General features: G+C 34.3%; 2 protein-coding genes across 2 annotated transcripts; one reads left to right on the top strand and one right to left on the bottom strand.

The window, feature by feature from the left end:
• Positions 1-817: 817 nt before the first annotated feature.
• Positions 818-2,977, top strand: LOC108327585 (aluminum-activated malate transporter 8). Its single transcript, XM_017561274.2, has 6 exons — positions 818-1,106; positions 1,246-1,386; positions 1,493-1,765; positions 1,857-1,966; positions 2,056-2,199; positions 2,411-2,977. Exons 1-6 carry the CDS (start codon positions 818-820, stop codon positions 2,897-2,899), a joined length of 1,446 nt encoding a protein of 481 aa, XP_017416763.1. The 3' UTR covers positions 2,900-2,977.
• Positions 2,978-10,848: 7,871 nt separating this feature from the next.
• Positions 10,849-17,516, bottom strand: LOC108329119 (digalactosyldiacylglycerol synthase 1, chloroplastic). The gene is made up of 7 exons (XM_017563168.2): positions 16,835-17,516; positions 16,153-16,185; positions 15,538-15,625; positions 13,101-13,585; positions 12,755-13,021; positions 12,123-12,472; positions 10,849-11,772 (listed from the first exon to the last, which is right to left on the bottom strand). Exons 1-7 carry the CDS (start codon positions 17,417-17,419, stop codon positions 11,238-11,240), a joined length of 2,343 nt encoding a protein of 780 aa, XP_017418657.2. The 5' UTR covers positions 17,420-17,516; the 3' UTR covers positions 10,849-11,237.
• Positions 17,517-18,181: the final 665 nt, after the last annotated feature.

Here is an 18,181-nt window from a genome sequence, read left to right as displayed (position 1 = left end):
ACGTCGGTGTGGCGGGATCCGACGTCTAAATGGCAAAAAAAATGACTTTTCACATTCTGGCACTCCCATTTTGACGTCTAATTGTACGAACTGACGTGGTTTAAAGTATAGACGTCGGTTATGCACCTGTAACCGACGTCTAGACGTCGGGCCCCCCATTAACCGACATCGACAAGTCCAACTTATTTATCAAAATGTCACCGGTCAATTTTTTACGTTGGATATTGTGTGATCCGACGTCTAAGGGGTGACGTTAAAGGTCATTTTGTACTAATGTTACCCTAATAAAATTGATAGTTCAGATTATATATAACATATATAGCAGTTACTTGTCTTACTGAATTACTACCCTAATTAATCTTTCTTATGCGTCTGTACCTGTAAATCAACTTTGTTTAATCTGCTTTCGGAAGTAAACTACTCTAGCTGGAAGCATATATCTAACATTCCCTGTCTATGTAAGTTTTGGTAGATTAATTTTTTTGGTCAGGGAAATGAGTTTCTTAAAGTATATACTTTTAGAGTTATGGGCATTTTGTAATAACATATGTGCCGTGACAAAGTAACTTTTTTTCTCAAAGAAAACCAGCCTTTCTCTTCCCGCAAAAGGACAGCAACTCATGTATCTCATTTAAAAAAATCTTTGCTGCACGACACAGCTGTCCTTTCTGTTCCTATAAATATCACTCTTCAAAGTCATTTTCTTCCCAAGCTTCTCAAAATCTTTGCCTTACATCATTTCATAGCTGCTGTTTTCTTCCTAACTTTCTTCTAAAACTTGCTGTATCACTCAGCACATTTGTGGCAAGGTTTTCCCATGGATATTGAGTCAACAATGGAAGCAAACAAGGGAGGGTTTTTTGTCCATTGGAAGAACTGCCTCAAGGCTTTGCCTAGGAACATCAAGTCTATGGTTATCAACTTCACAAGGAGCATAACAAAGATTGGAAAAGATGACCCCAGACGAGTATTTCACTCATTAAAAGTTGCATTTGCTCTTACCTTGGTTTCCTTGTTTTACTACTCGAGGCCTCTTTATGATGGTTTCGGAGTCGCTGGAATGTGGGCTGTTCTGACAGTGGTGGTTGTATTTGAATTCAGCGTAGGTGAGTGCAGAAATTATAGAATAATGCATAAACACACTCGTATATATTTCTCATTATTATATAATTAATGACCAAAGCCTGAAGACTGTCAAAAGATTAATGCATTAGCATATGATATGTTTGGTTCCTAATTACCCAGGTGCAACTCTCTGCAAATGTTTAAATAGAGGATGTGCTACATTATTAGCTGGTGCTTTAGGAGTTGGAGGGCAACACTTAGCTTCTGCTTTTGGAGAAAGAGAAAAACCTATTGTCCTTGGGATCCTAGTCTTCATTCTAGGTATATATTATATATATACAGTATTAACACAAAATGAGCTTCATCATGGATTTAAGACTATCGTTTGCTTCTTAAACAATGTGCTAAGTGGTTTGTGTTTTTCCAGCCGCGGGAGCTACTTTTTGCAGATTTTTTCCGAAGATCAAGGCAAGATATGATTATGGGGTGGTGATATTTATTTTGACGTTCTGTTTAGTTGCTGTGTCGGGGTATCGAGTGGAAGAACTCTTTGAGCTTGCTCATCAGAGACTTTCAACAATTTTAATAGGGGTAACATCTTGCATGATCATCTCCATTTTCATTTGTCCAGTATGGGCAGGTGAAGACCTTCACAAGTTGGTAGCTTCCAACATAGAAAAGTTGTCAAATTACCTACAAGGTATCTATATTCGAGCCACCATCATAAGTCACATGCTTCTTCTTTTTTTGTGTTTCATGTGTTAATATCTGAAGCTCTTACCCTTTTTCAGGATTCGAAGTGGAATATTTTCATTGCTCAGAGGATAAAAAAAAGTGTGAGAAGTCAGTTCTTGAAGGATACAAAACTGTTCTCAATTCCAAAGCAAGTGAGGAGTCCTTGGTGAGTTTGGTTTGTTTTTCTTCTGAGATATTACTCAACATTTTTATTTGATAGATTCATCAAATATTAACGTTATATATAATGCACAGGCAAATTTGGCAAGGTGGGAACCGGGACATGGCCGTTTTCGTCTTCGACATCCTTGGAAGCAGTACTTGAAGATTGGAGCACTTACTCGGGAATGTGCTTACAAGATTGAAACCCTTAACAACTACCTTAACCCGGAAATCCCTGTAAGACATCATTCCCTACTTCAAAAAATATGAAATATTTTGCGTCTACTCAATTCCATGTCTATTATCAAAACAATTTTAGGTTGATAATAAGGAAAACAATTTGAAACAAATTAACAGTAATTTACACTGGTGAGGATACTCCAAAACTAGAAAACCATTTTAGCTTTATAAGCTTGAAGCTAATATACACTCATTTTGGTGACTGCAGACATCTTTGGAATTCAAGTGTAAAATTCAAGAACCATGCACAAAGATGATTTCAGAATCAAACAAGGCGTTAAAAGTAATATCTTCATCAATCAAAACAATGACACATCCATCAGCTGCAAAAAGCCACATCGAAAATGCAAAAACTGCAGTTGAAGAGCTCAAATTTGCCCTTGAAACTGTTTCTTTGGAAGAAGCTGAACTCCTATCCATAATCCCTGTTGCCACAGTAGCTTCAATACTCGAAGAAATCACCAAGTCAGTGGAGAAAATATACGAGTCTGTTTCCGAGCTTTCTCACTTAGCCTACTTCAAGAGTGTTGCAGAACCCAATGTGTCACCAGAGAAGCCACACCTCCTTCATCGAGGTATCATAAAACCTGTTGTGGATATTGAAAACACAGTCGACCACGTTGAAATCACGATCCCAGAGATAACCACAGATTCACCAGAAAAAGAAAAGACAGCAAAACCCTCCGAACATATGTAAATAGTTTTCACTAACTTGAGACTAGTAATATGTCATTGCTCAACTTTTTATTCCTTAGTTGGGTTAACTAGTCTCCCATGTAATTTTACTCTTGTAGTGTTGAGTAGTTAAATTAAGGTGAGATGATTTTTCATATTCTTACCTTAATTTCATTACTTTACGTTTTCTTTTCTGTTCTACTGACAGCTTGTGCTAGCTGTCATTTGATTTACTTAATTAGCTGCAGAAAAGTAAATGGTAAACTAGCTATGTTCTCAGCCACATTTGGTGCTTTTCCTCTTTTCTCTATATATATGTCTTGTATTCTACTTTTTGTTAATATTTATGGTAAGCCACACAAATTGTTAGTGAAGTTTGAAACAAAATTTACATGGCTATTATTGTGCCTAACTACGTTAAAGTGGAACTCGTAAAAGCAAATTGTTGGATGGCCAGTAAGCATAGAGCCTTGATGATTTCATGACAAATTAAGATTACTTTAATTGAAAATCCAAGTATTAACATTTTATCAAAATAAAAAGGAAAACTTAAAGGCAAAAAGGATCATCTGTGAAAGGTATGGAGTTTAGCACCCAAAAGGACAAGGGTACGAAATAATGTTCAAAGTATTTTATTTGTTAAATTATAGTTGAATTTATTATAACCATGGATTCCTTAAGCAAATATAATGTTTTCCTTACATAGGGCACAAAAAGGAACATGCAGCCAAAGCATTGGAAACTAAGCTCTTAGTATTTCAAAACTAAAGCTCGTGACAGAGAATACTTCCGCATATACCTTTTCGGAAACCTAAGGGAAACCACAATACTCACATGAAACTTGTTTCGGTAGGTTGCCTTCCTTCAGCCTCGACCGCTCGGTTATCTTTAGGCTCAAGATAGGCGTGTGGTGGAAGAGTTTTGGCTCTTTGAATACTCGGTGAATGGTTAGCACTGTTGGAGTATTTTAAAGTAGTAGAATATGAGTAAAAGCGTAAGTAGAACGTACCTGGTTTTTGACCCTGACATTATATTTATAGGTGATATCATAGACCTTAAAATGACATAAGCCCAATAAAATATAAACAGAATAAAATATTAACAAACTTACCTATAAATCTGGCTAAAAATATGACTAATATTTTTAATCAGATGTGCTTGATTATTCTTTAATCATTTTAATTTATGCTAGGCCTTTGGCCCAATAACAACTAAAACGTTGGTCCAAATACCATTTGAAGCAGCTGACTAGTGAGTCCAATTATGGCCTAATGTCCTTGAAAATCATTTGACCAAGTTGACCAATGACGGATAGACCGAGCGGTCATATTTGATGACCCTTCGGTCAATATGTCATACAATACAAAACTCTTTCAAAACATCTTAAGATATATATATATAACAAAAAGTCTCCTAAATTTATATTAGAAATCTCACTTTCATAAAAAAAAATTATAATATATATCTAAATACAAATTTTATTTTGTTATATTAGTTTTGTGAAATTCAATCAGATTTAAAATTATGTGTTTATTTTGAGTTATGAGTGAGTCTTTATGTTTGATGTTATTGTATCTCCTTCTTCAGTGCCTATGAAAATACGCATCACATTATGCCATGCGTGCAGTCCTCAGTTTTTTCGTTTTTTCAATTTCTTCTTCAAAGCATGATCAAAATAACACTACAGTCGGTACAGAGAGTTTGAGTAATTTACGTGAGATATTAGATTCAATTATCGTCGTTATCATCGTAAAAAAATTGGGTTGATATTCTTGATTTCTAGGGTTTTTTTTTATATATATATATGAACATAACGTGAAACCAACACTAAACTTTGCTGCTTAAAGATAGCAGTGTAAATATTTTCCACCCTTTGATCTGCAAGTGACTTTAAGAAATGAAATACGTACGGGGAGATATTAATTAACAATATACCATAAAGAGAAAGAGAAAGAGAGTTTTGAAAAACATGGTATACACAATTGCGTTGTATCAATCCCAATAAAGGGAATTAGAAATAGAATAAAATGCAGTTCATATAATAATGCTATGGTAAACTGAGCTAAACATGCATTGAATTCTTATATTTGACTACTTAGAAAGTGCATAATAAGACAAAGGTGAAAAAACAAAAAAACTGTGGTAGAGTTACCTCTGTGTTCTGTCTTCCAATAACTCGGACAAGCAGAACGTGGGTATTATAATAATTCAACACTTGAAGCCATATCTAGAAAGCTGCACATCTGCTACTGAATCACTTGGATCTTAAAAAATAATGTGGCCAAATGTAACTATAACAAGACAGGTTATTAGATGCATGAATTTATCACAAGTATATTCATCAAAGATGCTCGACTTCACTTCATTGTATTCACTATACACATAAAAAAGACGTTCTTAGTTTGCTAGAATTCCAAAATTACGACCGAGCTTCTTACTATAATCAACAAAAACCAGTTTTGGAATTTCATTTCAAGAATTTAAGGTTTCTTCTAAACAACTGACGTGCACAAAACACACTAAATTTAGGTAAACCATTGATTATTTAGGTAATATCTTTTTAAATATTATCCTTAGAAAATGTGGACTAATAATAAAACTATGATCTTTCTCTAAAATAAGATTTTGGAAATCATAAGTTCCTTCCCCAAATTTTCACTTTATTGGATATTTCCCTCTCTTTTATACTCTAAACCATTCTTCAGATATTTAGATTAGACAAATTACGTGACAAGAGTTCAAAATTTATTATCTAAAATAGGAACAATGTTAAGGATACTTTACCATGTATTTAAAATTATGAATTATTTAATTTTAAATATTTTATATTACTATTACATGATCTAATAATAATTAAATTATTGTAAGGTATATCATTATTTTATGATAGAAGTCAAATATCTCGAGTCACAATCCAATAGTAATGTTTGAGTTATTATATTCTGAGAAAGAGTTAACCTTAATTAACTATCAGTTATAATCTTTTTTGGCCTGATAATAAAAATTTGATCCAACAATTGATTTATGGTTCATCGATTGACCCTTTGCGGCTGCATGGGAAGAACTGGTCCTTCACTTTCCTATTGAGCTTTCGATTCTATTCTGTAACAAGAAACAAGTTTTAAGTTTAAGAAACATGCATCTGTGGTATTGACTCATAGCATTAAGCTTCGTCTCTTTTGTTCTATCAACTTTTAGAAGATCCCATATTAATTTGTTTCCTGATAGTAAAAGTAGTGCATGCATTTTGGCACAGTCGCACGCATGAGATACCCAATGGTACAGAATAGCAGAGATGAGTATGGGCTAAATCAGATTAATCCCAATCAGAAACTGGAAGATTCCACGTACCTTATTACCAAAGTCTGAGGGTTATCTTCAAACCTAATTCTTAGTAGGAGAGTTAAGAGATTTGGTCAATGGGAATCACATGCTATGTAAAGTTGCACTATCAAATGGAATGCTTATTAATTGCTTATTAACTGAAAGTGCATTGCACGTTATATATGTAAAGCTGAGCGTGAAAGTAATATGGCCTCTTCTGCATCTGCAAAAACCAAGTGTTTTTTGTGGCATATACTCAGGTTTATAAATAAAAGATGTCAACTTGACATTGTCACCCAATATAATATATGTTGCTGGTCAAAAGAAAAAGATTGTGCTAAGATGAAATAAATAGATAAGTAAACTGTGAAAAACGAATGGTAAAAAAGCATAGAACAGAAAAGGAAATTACATAAAATAGTGTAAAATTCTGCTAGATTTAATTACTTGGTTCAACGTTTAAACTCGGCTTAAAATTATCTATCTTTTATATTTGTAAAGTAAGGATTTTACTGGTGGTCACATATAGAAAAATAAAATAATTCTTTTCTCCTTTTAATATTCATTTTTATCAAATCACATATCGGTGATTGCTCTTCTTTGTTTCATTTGTTAATTTCATAACTGTTATTAATAGTATCATAATTATAAAAAATCTTTATTATCACGATAATTTTTATACCACTCTATCACATCAAATTTTTTTATAACAACCCTTGCTATAATTACCATCATCATTATGTCGTCTTATTATTTGTTATATTACCATCATCCTTATTTCTAATATATAATTTTGTTACACATATCATGTAATATGGTTGTTTCCCTTTTATCCTATTATGCCATCTACTCTTATGTTTTATCTTATTCTATTAAATCATTAACTTCAAATAAGTCTAGAAGATAGTTAACTTTAAGGTTACTATAAACAAATTAACCAACTTCATTAATTTACAGTGAATTATAAATCACTCTGACCTATGAATTTTTTAAGGCTACTAAGTCAACTCAATTATTTGCCCATTGACAGAAACGATAATGAGAAAATTTTCATATCCTAATGTCAAAGTAAACTATGATTAAAATTTACAGAAAACACGAATTCACCAAAATGTAACTCTTCTTAACCCTCGTAATTAAATTAGATTATATATGTTTCATAATTTTCTTCATCAATTTTTTTTCAAAAATAAAGCAAAAATGAAATAAATTTCTTTTTTAAATTAAAATTAATTTATTCAGGAATAAAATTATTTTTAAAATAAATGTAAAATATCTTCTACAAATTAATATATGAAAAATTAATTTTAATTCATAGAAGAGAAAAAAAATTTCTGTAGTTAGATTTTATGTAACTCATTACAAATTAAGTTGTTGACTTAGTGTAACAATCTAATTTTAGTATCTTATAAATAATAAAATAAAATATTACAAGATTGATAAATAAAATATATTCTCTTAACGTATAAATATATAGTATTAATACAATTATTAAAAAATCGTAATAATATATATATATATATATAATTAAGAAAAATTACTAGACTATATAAGAAAAAAATATCATGGAGCATCATCGTTCTCCATTAGAGATGTTTCAATACTCCTGCTCATAGTGATTATCGCAAAAAAAAGAAATACATAAACAAAATAACATGGAAAACACGAAATTCCTAGAATTATGTCAAACATATATAAGGCTCATATCCATTAATAAGCTCATCATTATCACCATTTCATACATCATTATTTGCATGCATATTTATCCATAAATCATCAACCATTTTTGGAATAACTCATAAATCAACAATTATTTTAACATTCACAACATCGTATCCGAATAAACAACATAATGCTCTTAAAGATACATAAAGTCTATTGTGGATTCATTTCAAACAGCCAAAGAAAAAATAATTCAAATATAAACATGAGGGCTCGGTGTTAGACCTCTCGCAAAAGGTGACGCTTAGCACCATTCTTCTTGGGAAAAGGTATGCTCAACAACACTTTTTAACGCTCAACATCTTTAAGCTAAGACCTGCGGTACAAGGAAGACGCTCAACGGCACCCTAACGTCACTCAATGCCAAAACATTCACAAACTTGACATTGCTTAACGTTATCCCATCCACAAATTAAGATATTTAGCGTCACCCTAGCACCACTAGGCATTGTACCAGATACCAAATCTATTTCTTATACTTTTTAAGAGAACTTATATTTGTTGAATTGATCAAATGGATACTATTTTCTTAGTTAATTAGTTTAAAACAGTTTTATCTATAAAAACTCGTATCACTTGACCAATTGTTGAGATTATAACTCTCTTAAACATACAACATCAAATCCAAACCAACATGTTCATAAACCAAACATTCCAACCAAAATTGTCAATTCATCATACAACATAATCATGCAATTTATGAATTTAACCATGAATCAACAAATCATACTCGACACATAATTCAATAATCAAGTCAATTCACCATACAATAATACAATTCTATATTCAAGGTACATATAACTTAAATTAGTACAATTAGTTTCCTTTATCTTAGAAACAAATGAATTTGTTCTAAGAAATCTCAAATCACTTCCAACTTATAGGATGCCCTATCTATATCTAAGAACTACACAAATAGATGACACAATTAAAATCACTAATCAATAGATACTGGTATAGAAAACTCAAACTACATGCAAGTCATAAAAATTCACATGTAAGGAAAGAACATACATATCAAGAATTGGCAAACCAAGAAAAAAAGCTAAAATTCAACTTACGAACGGAGAAATTAATCAATTCAAATTGAAAAGCTCACCATAAAGATCAATTATGCAGTCTCGGTTCTTCAATAAGACGAGCAGAGAGAAAGAACTTTTAGAGAGAAATAATAAAACTCTAAAAAAGTGATTTCTAAAAGCATTGTGTGTTTTAAAATAATAAAACTCGTCTATAATAAAATTATTTATATTAAAAAAAATTAATATTAAAGTAATCAACTCTTTATTTTTAAATCACTATCACTTTTTAAATGTCATTTGCTATATTTCTACACTAGGATCCTCTCCAAACTACCGGTTTTCTCCAACCCCTGTATCCCTCTAATTCTTCCTTATTTTTTTCATCATGTGTTTACTCTCTTTTTTTTTCTTCTTTCGATGCGTTTCTATAATTAATTCATGCATCCTCGTATTAAAAATTTCTCATGTTATCCTCTTTTTTAATTATATAATTTGAAAGTAAATAATAAGTTTCATATTATATAATTTAGAAACTTTTCTTTTTCAAAATAATTATTTTATAACTTAAAAGTCAAAAATGACTTCCGAAATATATAAATGGAAAGTCAAGAAATTGGAAAGAGCCAAGAAAAAATAGTTTGTGAATTGCTTAATCCGGAAGTCATTAGACTTTGGAATTAAAAAGTCCAGAAAAGAAATTGTAAAGCCAAAAATATTTTCCAATGTAAAGCCAAAAGTAACTTCTAGAAATTGGAAAGAGTTAAAAAAAAGCTTTTGAATTGCATAATTCATAAGTCATGTGAGTTCCAAATTACACAATCCAAAAAAGGAAAGTGGGAATTTCTTTTATATAGGGGTGGAGAAATCCCAATGGGATTTGTTTTGGATGGTTCCTACGCAAGCCCCTAATCAAGTCTAGTATTTGGAGTTAGAAATTCTTGCTGCACCCCTCAAATTTCAACTGCACCCATCAAATATGTGAAATATCAAAATTAATACTATTGGTTTTTTAATCTAAACTAAATTTTTTTAACCTTTTCTTCTTTTTCCTCACTGAACAGTGCAGATGTGTGAGTTCTCCATTCACCCACCCTCAAATTGTTCTATACCCTCAAATCAACATCCATGAAATTCTCTCCCAACAAAACACAAATTCAAGAAAAAAGAGTAACAGATACCCAAAAGGAGTTGCAGATGTACAGAGATTGGAGTTGCAGATGCAGAGAGATCGAAATTGGAGATGTAGAGAGAAATAAGTAGCACAGAGACACTTCCAGAATGACCTTTCCAGAAATTCATGTTTTCGGATCTCTCATTTCGGAATCCACGCCACATCTACTTTGGAACCATTATCCCGGAACACATTTTCAACATTATCGGAATTCCTTTTCCGGGAGAGTTATGCATGTTCTACCTCAACTACTTCTGGAATGATTTTTCCAGAATGATACTTTACTCTTCCAGAAACACGAATTCGGAAAATCATTTCTCACCTCCCACATCTATACAGGATCACATCTTCTGGAAGTGTATTCCTCACCTCCTACAGCTTGTCTGGCTTTTGCAAATCACCACCACCTCCACCCCCACTAAAGCTTCCCAGAAAACCCCACACAAAAAACACTCCAAACCAATTCAACATTGTCTCACAACTTTCAAATAAACAACCAAGGATAAAAATGGAATTCCATTGATAGGGTGCAGCAAGCAATTGCCTTTGAAGTTTATTCATCCTTACATAAATCAGTGACAACATTTTCTTCCCCTTTTTGAACTAATTTCTTTCCTGATTAAGATCACAGCAGCAATGCCCTTTATTCTTTAATTTCCCTCTCCTTCCCACTAACCAAAATGCCTGATGTTTCCGTGTGGAGAGTGAATACCCTAAAGGAAGTCCTTCAAGTTACCACAACTGAACAATTTATTCCACGTAAACCGATGCAAATTTATTACAGCTTATTCTCCACTAATTACGTGGCAGAACGTTCTACTTTTTGTCATGCAACTTTACATTAGCTTTCTATTAGTGTTTTGGTAAAATATTAAACTACATCACTTACAAAAAAACAAAAAGAACTACAAAATTTAAAGAATTGAAAACCTAGAATGCTAGTACCTAAGACAAACCACTGTAATTCAGAGCAGAAACTAAAATTCAAACCACTAAACGATCCCCAGCCATCCATAAGTTTTTCTACCTACAAGCATGAGATGATAGTTTTCACAGTACTGCTTGTTATGATCTGGTATGACAAGTTTCCCTTCGCCACCTGTTCAAACTAGTCAATCCATTCACCAGCCATAGATGGGATTTTCTACCTGCGGCGGCAAAAGATGAAGGTCTTTACAATGCTGTTTATCGTAGTCACGTGTCCCAGGTATTGCTCCTGTGCATAATCTCAGGAATTCATTCCCAGTGAGACAATAGTGAGCAAATGCTAAGCCTCCATCCACTAGTTCCGTCAGATTAGGCATTGAAACTGACTTGGGAACGAGCTTTCCTTTATCCAGGCTTGACTTTTCACCATTATTTTCCTTATTCAGGATGCTGTCAAGCTCAGAATATTCCATAAATCTTTGAGTAGCGGCCTCCCAAGAAAGTTGATATCTTTGCTCAGGTGTTAGAGGATACGGCTCGTTTTCTAATGCTTCTTTTACTTTTGCCACAAAGTCTTCGGACGTCCTGTACGTCAAACAGTTGGGAAATGACCTGAAGAACTCGTTTGACGGATGATCTGCACAAACTACAAATTTTCCCATGGCAAGTGCCTCAGCTGTAGCAGTGCATAGCACATCGCTAATGCTAGGATTTATAAAAACTTTGTACCTACAAGAAGGATAAATTGTGTCAAAACAGGAACAAATTTTATAAAAAACAAGTTTCAGATTGTCAGGGTATGTAAAGCATGAGAAAGAATCATGTGTAGGTGAATGTGCAGCATGCATGTATAAAAGATAGCTTTGGATATTGCATTTTCTGAACACAATCAATTGATTCAATGCACCTTAAGAAGGTAAGGGAGTAAAACATAGCACAGTTTCACGTTGTAATACATGTGTAACTTCAAAATTTATTTCCACCATTTCATTTAGGTGTATTTCACAACAAATTGGGGACTATTGTTGTGAATATATTTCACTATAAATTTCGGAGCTCAGTTTTCAGACTGTTCCTACCCGTGAAGAGAATCGTCTGCATGATCTCTTCCTTTTTGAAAGCTGAGATTCAAATCTAACTTCCTAGCTGCACTCTGAACTTCATTAGCATCCTCTCCATTTCCAAACACATCCAACTTGAAGCCGTCAAGGTCCGCCTTATGCTTTGCTAATAAATCTATCAACTCCTTATATCCCTTTGCCCACACCATCTTTCCCAAGAAATACGCCCCTTTTGTAAAGGATTTCTGCCCAAGCTCCCTCTCTGCAGCAATTTTTTCTCCAATTTCCAAGAACTTTGGATTCACACCATGAACATTGCAAATTACAGACTTGGGTAAATTCTGAGTAGCAGCTGAGAGACGAAGAACCTGAGTATATAAGCAAAAAATTTAGCACCTTTTCTCTTGATTAATTCTTTTATGGTTAGAAATCCTTTTATCAACAAAAACACCAAAACCATCTAATAATCTCCTGAGTTAGGTAGTGCTGGCCTAGACTTTTTTAATTTATCTTCTCCTTAAAGGAAAAGTCTGGTCAAACACAATTTTATAAAAAGCTTTAAAAAAGTAACTTTTTTTCAGAATAAAGGAGTTTCTACTTTTAAAGAGAAGGAAAGCCCAAGAAAAATACTAGAACGATAAATTACATACCTTGTGGCAGTATGCTCTTGTAACCCAGTTGTTTATGTGTTTCACAAAGAATGCCTGGAGTGCTCCATTTTTCTCCCTCTTGATATATTCCAAGTAATTTGTGTGAACAATACCAACAACATGGTTGAATTTGTCAGTCCAACGTTTGCCATGATGATACCAATTTAAATGTTCCGGCTCTTCCAGGATAGCAATGTCAGCATCCTTGGATGGTATAAATTGAGAAGTATCTCCAGCAGGTATTATACTCCGTCTTTCCTTTGAAAACTACACATGAGAATGAAGAAATGTAAACATTGACATAAGTGATATGAAACATAAAGGAATAATTCTACTGAAAACTTACCTTCCCAGGATAAAAAGAAATTTTGAAGTCTGCCTTAAAACCAATCCTTTCTTCAAGCCAGCTACGTATGTAAACTTCCTGTTCTTCTGGTGAAGTAAAAGTAAGACTGCTGGGATAAACAAGCTCTTGATCTGATTTAGAAAGCCATGGAACCAACAGAGTGACTTTCTGCTTTGCAGATTGTGATAAATATGCAGCTCGAAATAGGGGGTTTACAGCTGTTCCTGTCATCCAAGGAAGACTAGCAGTTGTGACTATTGCAACATGCCTTTCACTATCAGACGGATCATGCTTAGCATGGTCTGTCCAGAATCCACCTTCGTGACGGTGTCCTGTGCTCTGAAGGACGCTTGCTATTCGTAAATCCAATTCATCATTTATGTTTCCATTCCCAACAATAGAAGACTCTTCCCCAGATAGGGATTGCACTAGAAGATGGTTTCTGCGTTTGCTATACAAACTTTCAACTATCTTGTCACATACGTCTGCGATGAAACCACATTTAAAAAATCATCAACATTGAATAGCAGATCAAGTGAACCATAGAACCATAAACTAGATATCTAACTTCAAAGAAAACAAAGATATTATACAGCCTACTCACAAACATTGTTCTAGCACCAAATTTGAAAACTTTAAATATCTATAGGCAGTGACCAATGACCAAGCACTAAAGAGTTTCACATAAAGCAGTTGGCCATGAGTCACGAACTGTAATGATTTCATAAAAAGGGCAGTCCTATCACAGGGTAAAGGATTTGGCAATACGGGAGAGCAAAATAAATGTTCAAAGGGTGCAGCGGTTACTGGAGAGCAAAAATTGCTTGAAGAGCGTGCTGACTGCCAAAAAGAAAAAAAATGGTCAAAGGGTATGATGGTTGCAGGAGACCAAAAATGCTCAAAAGACACGGCAACTTCCAAAGAGCAAAACACGCTCAGAGTGTAGGGATTGTAGGAGCACAAAGATGAGTGGCGGCTGGTGGAGGAACAAAATTTCTTGGAGGGCACAATGGCTTCTGAAGAGAAAAATTGCTTGGAGGGCACAATGACTTCTGAAGAGCAAAAAATGCATTGATGGTGTGACCGCTGCTTGGGAGAAAAATTGCTTGGAGGAGGTGGTTGCTGCTGGAAAGCAAAACATGCTTCAGCGGGGTATTGTATATCCGAGAGAGAACGTCAGAGACAAAGTCAAGTTCAATACGTCTAAGGAAAAAGTCATAGCCTAACATCATATTAATGCCAAAACAAGTCACAGATGGTACCACTCAGATACTATATTGAAAAGATTTTGTAATTATGTGTTGTGTACACACGCTTCATTTATCATGAAGAGATACAAACTACAACAATAAGGAACAAAATCAATAATTAATAATGAGAATTTTTTATAAGAGATTTTCCTACTTGATGTAATCAAATCATATCCTATTTCCCTATTTAATGTAATCAAATCATATCCTATTTCCCTATTTAATGTAATCAAATCATATCTTTAACATGTATAACCAATCTCTTCCACTTAATTAACCAACTAGTCCAACAAAAGACTTAATGGACCAAATGAATAACAGCTGATTTTATTCAACCTTCACTATATTTTCTATCAATTGATGTGTTTTTGATAAATTAAAAAGTGAATAACTAGAATGAGTATTTTGAAAATCTAAAATTGGATTAGAAGTATACCTCATGTCAATCATGCTAATAAAAATCTCATTAATGAATGTTTCAACTCCCTTAAATTATATTAAAAATTAGTGTAAAATACAATGACAAATGAAAATATCTTAAATCTTGATCACAAATTTGTTGCATCTTGAATTTTATTATTTTCAGTGAATGATAAAGTTGACAACTAAGCAATTGACAATCAGAGTGATTACAATCGTTTTCAACAAGAAATTATTTGATGGTTTGGGAAACAATTTTTCATGTTTTGAACAATAATCTTCATCTACTAATTATCTGCTTGACGCCCACGTAGTTGCATGAAATATATGACGAGTTAATCACACTGTTAAATAACTAAGGGATGAGGCAGCTAACAAATACATCAAAAGTCGACACCTGCTTACCAATCACAACAAGAATAATGCAGTAGTATATAGCATAGCAAGGTAAATTCCAAAAAGAAAGTAGAAAAAGGACATGGGTAATTATTGTAGCTGGAAAGCATTACATCGGTTTGTTTCATTTAGCTACTTTACCAGATACATGGAACAGAATGCTTATACTAACCATTCATTGTCTAAGATTTCAGGAAAGGAGAAACCAACTAGGTGATTTATAAACACAAGAAAGTAGAAACAAAAAAGTCACTTTACATTGCAAGCGAAAATGTTTCTACCAAAGTTTACTGGTTAAGAAAAAACAGAACATAAACTTCCGGATAAGATGTATAAAGTGGAAATCCCAATAATTGGGCATAACTATGTACCTCTTTTCACTCCAAGATGGTCCAGAAATGGCCCAGACTGTTTTACAAAGTAGGCAAGAAGTTCGGGTACATCCAATGGTGGCACTTCCTATGAAAGATGAATGAAAATGTTAACCATGGTTTATGATTCAAATCAAGGCCACAAGTTCAGAGCAGACAAGAATCAGAACTCAGGAATATTTGACACGTGTAGAACACATCCATAGCATAGATGTCAGCGTCATGCTTAAGTGACTTAACCCATATTTCTTTAGTATCATATATCCAATATTCTCCTAACTGATTGCCCTAATGTCTAAATTAAACATTAATGTTACTTTGAAAATGGAATATAAATAAATGTCTATGCCAACTAACTCAAAGAAATATTTTTTTATATCCAGCTAAATAATATCAATATAGTGGAACTTCATGCCCAGAGGCGCAACCTAAGGATCCATGGACTGGTGTTTGATCGTATTCAACAATATATATGCACAGTGATCCATTGAAAGTTAGATTACAACTTTCAAATGACCAGTCTCATACAATTTCTTGTTAATTTACAAAAAGTACAAAATATTTGTCCAGACATATTCATATAAACAAAAGAACCAAAACATACAACGCACAAACCTTTGACTCCTCAGGCTCCTTGCACATTGATTTCTGCAAGAAAGTCAAGAAATGAACACGTAAGCTTTCATAACAAAAGCACTTCACAAAAATTTGCTCATTTGCCCAAAAAATACAAGCCGGAAATCACAACAGCAATTAAAAAACAAAAACTCCGGAATCCTCATAAAGAACAGTTAACGGTAGAAACCACATACATGAGCCGAGTACATGATTCACTAAAAATAAACAAATGAACCTGTCAACACACATCTCAACCAACAAATGGCTTGACCTCAGTACTGTTGCACTCGTGCCCGAAATATGGCTCACACAATAATCATTTCAAATTCCTTCTTAATTTCGTTCAGTGAATCATTAAAGTTATTAAAACATCCAGTAGTAACAGAAACCAAACACAAATCAGTTATCAATTCAGAAGGTGATTTTTAAATTGTCGAACAAAAAGGGTATTTAACAAGTAATAACAAATAATCTTCCTACAGGTTCTAATTGTAACATCAATAATCCATCTGCACAGATAATTTTCATTAACAAATGCAGTGGAATAGCCAAGCAAGTTCTTCCTCCAAAGAAACAATGACTTAAAGTTAGCCACAACCAGAGACCCTACCCAAAACACACAGAGCCCTACAATTAACAAGAAACCAAGAAAATTAGTAAAAGAGGAAGAAGCACAGACCAAGCCAGACTTGACTTTCTCCAAGAATTCACTGTTCTTGAAAGCCTCGAAAGAAGAACCGCGCTTCTCAAACTCCTTGAGCCTGATCTTCAATGCACGAATCGGCTCCCAGTCCTTCGATTCACCCTCGCCCTCGTTTTTCCACTCCTCCCAGAAACTCAACCTCCTTCCCCTCTTCTCGAAATCCACAATCCCATCTTCCTCCGCCGACACAATAGCCTTCTTTATCGCGGAAAGGTCGATTCGAATCCGCGACCTCGGGCTCCATTTCTCCAGAACCCTCTTGCTGAAATCGGGTGAGGAGTAGGCGCGTCGAATCTCCGACAGCTTCGGGCGCAGACTCTTGACGAACTCGATCTCCCTAGGCGGCGGAGAGCGCATGGCCGGAACCGAGAACGGCGGCGTTGCGGAATTGAAGAAGTTCTCGAGCTCACGGTCGAACGACGTGGCTAGGTCTTTGAACGAGTTCGCTCGGTCACGCATGAGTTGGATATCAGCGTCCGCCGAGTCTCGAACCTCGCGCCAGCCCTTCGACAGGAAGGAGAAGGCGTTCGATGAGGTCGGAGTTTGCGGATGCGTCGCCATGGCTCAACTCCGACACCAGTGCGTTGTTTCTAAGAGTGTATGCAACGCGGAAGAATAACGAATTGTGTTTCCTTTCGTAAGAGCCACAAACGAAGATGGAGGGAGGGAGCAACCAAGTTTTAACGGTCAAGATTTTCGGATAGTTCCCAAATTTTCTCGAAACTTGGTCTTGCCACGTAGGATGCACAATGGATTGCATATGGTGTCGTGGAAGGATCACGTGATGTGCTGATGTGTCAAAATATGGTTGGCCCACGTCCCCGTCTCTTGATTACGGAATGTGGATTCGATGAAGAATATTCGAGCCGCCTAAAGAAAATATCCTTGTTAAATACTAAATCAAAACAATATTACCATGCTAAATAAGATATATTTTATTTTTTTTTAGAAACCCCTTGTGCTTAAAAATACTAGTATAAAACAAATAAAAGAAAAAAAAAGATATTTTTTTCTCTTTAATTAAATAGTAAAATTAAAAATAATATTTAACACAATCTGGCCATGATTTCTGTTAGCTCTCTTAGTCTTCTTCCAAATAATACAGATGGCATTTGTATCCCATACTTCTCTTCCTCTCTCCCCTAAGTTCCTCCAAACAAACAAACAAGAATGACAGCAGCAACTTAGCGAACGGTAGGTTGGCGCCAAATAACTCTGAGGTTTTATAATTATGGCTCTAAGACATAGTTATTCAAATTGATTCAGTGAAGTAGGGTAAAGATATGATAGAAGTTGTGATAAATTAAAACTTATTTTAATAAA

Source organism: Vigna angularis, chromosome 2 (assembly GCF_016808095.1).
Source record: "Vigna angularis cultivar LongXiaoDou No.4 chromosome 2, ASM1680809v1, whole genome shotgun sequence".
Classification (NCBI taxonomy): domain Eukaryota; kingdom Viridiplantae; phylum Streptophyta; class Magnoliopsida; order Fabales; family Fabaceae; genus Vigna; species Vigna angularis.
This window is presented reverse-complemented; position numbering and strand designations above follow the sequence as displayed.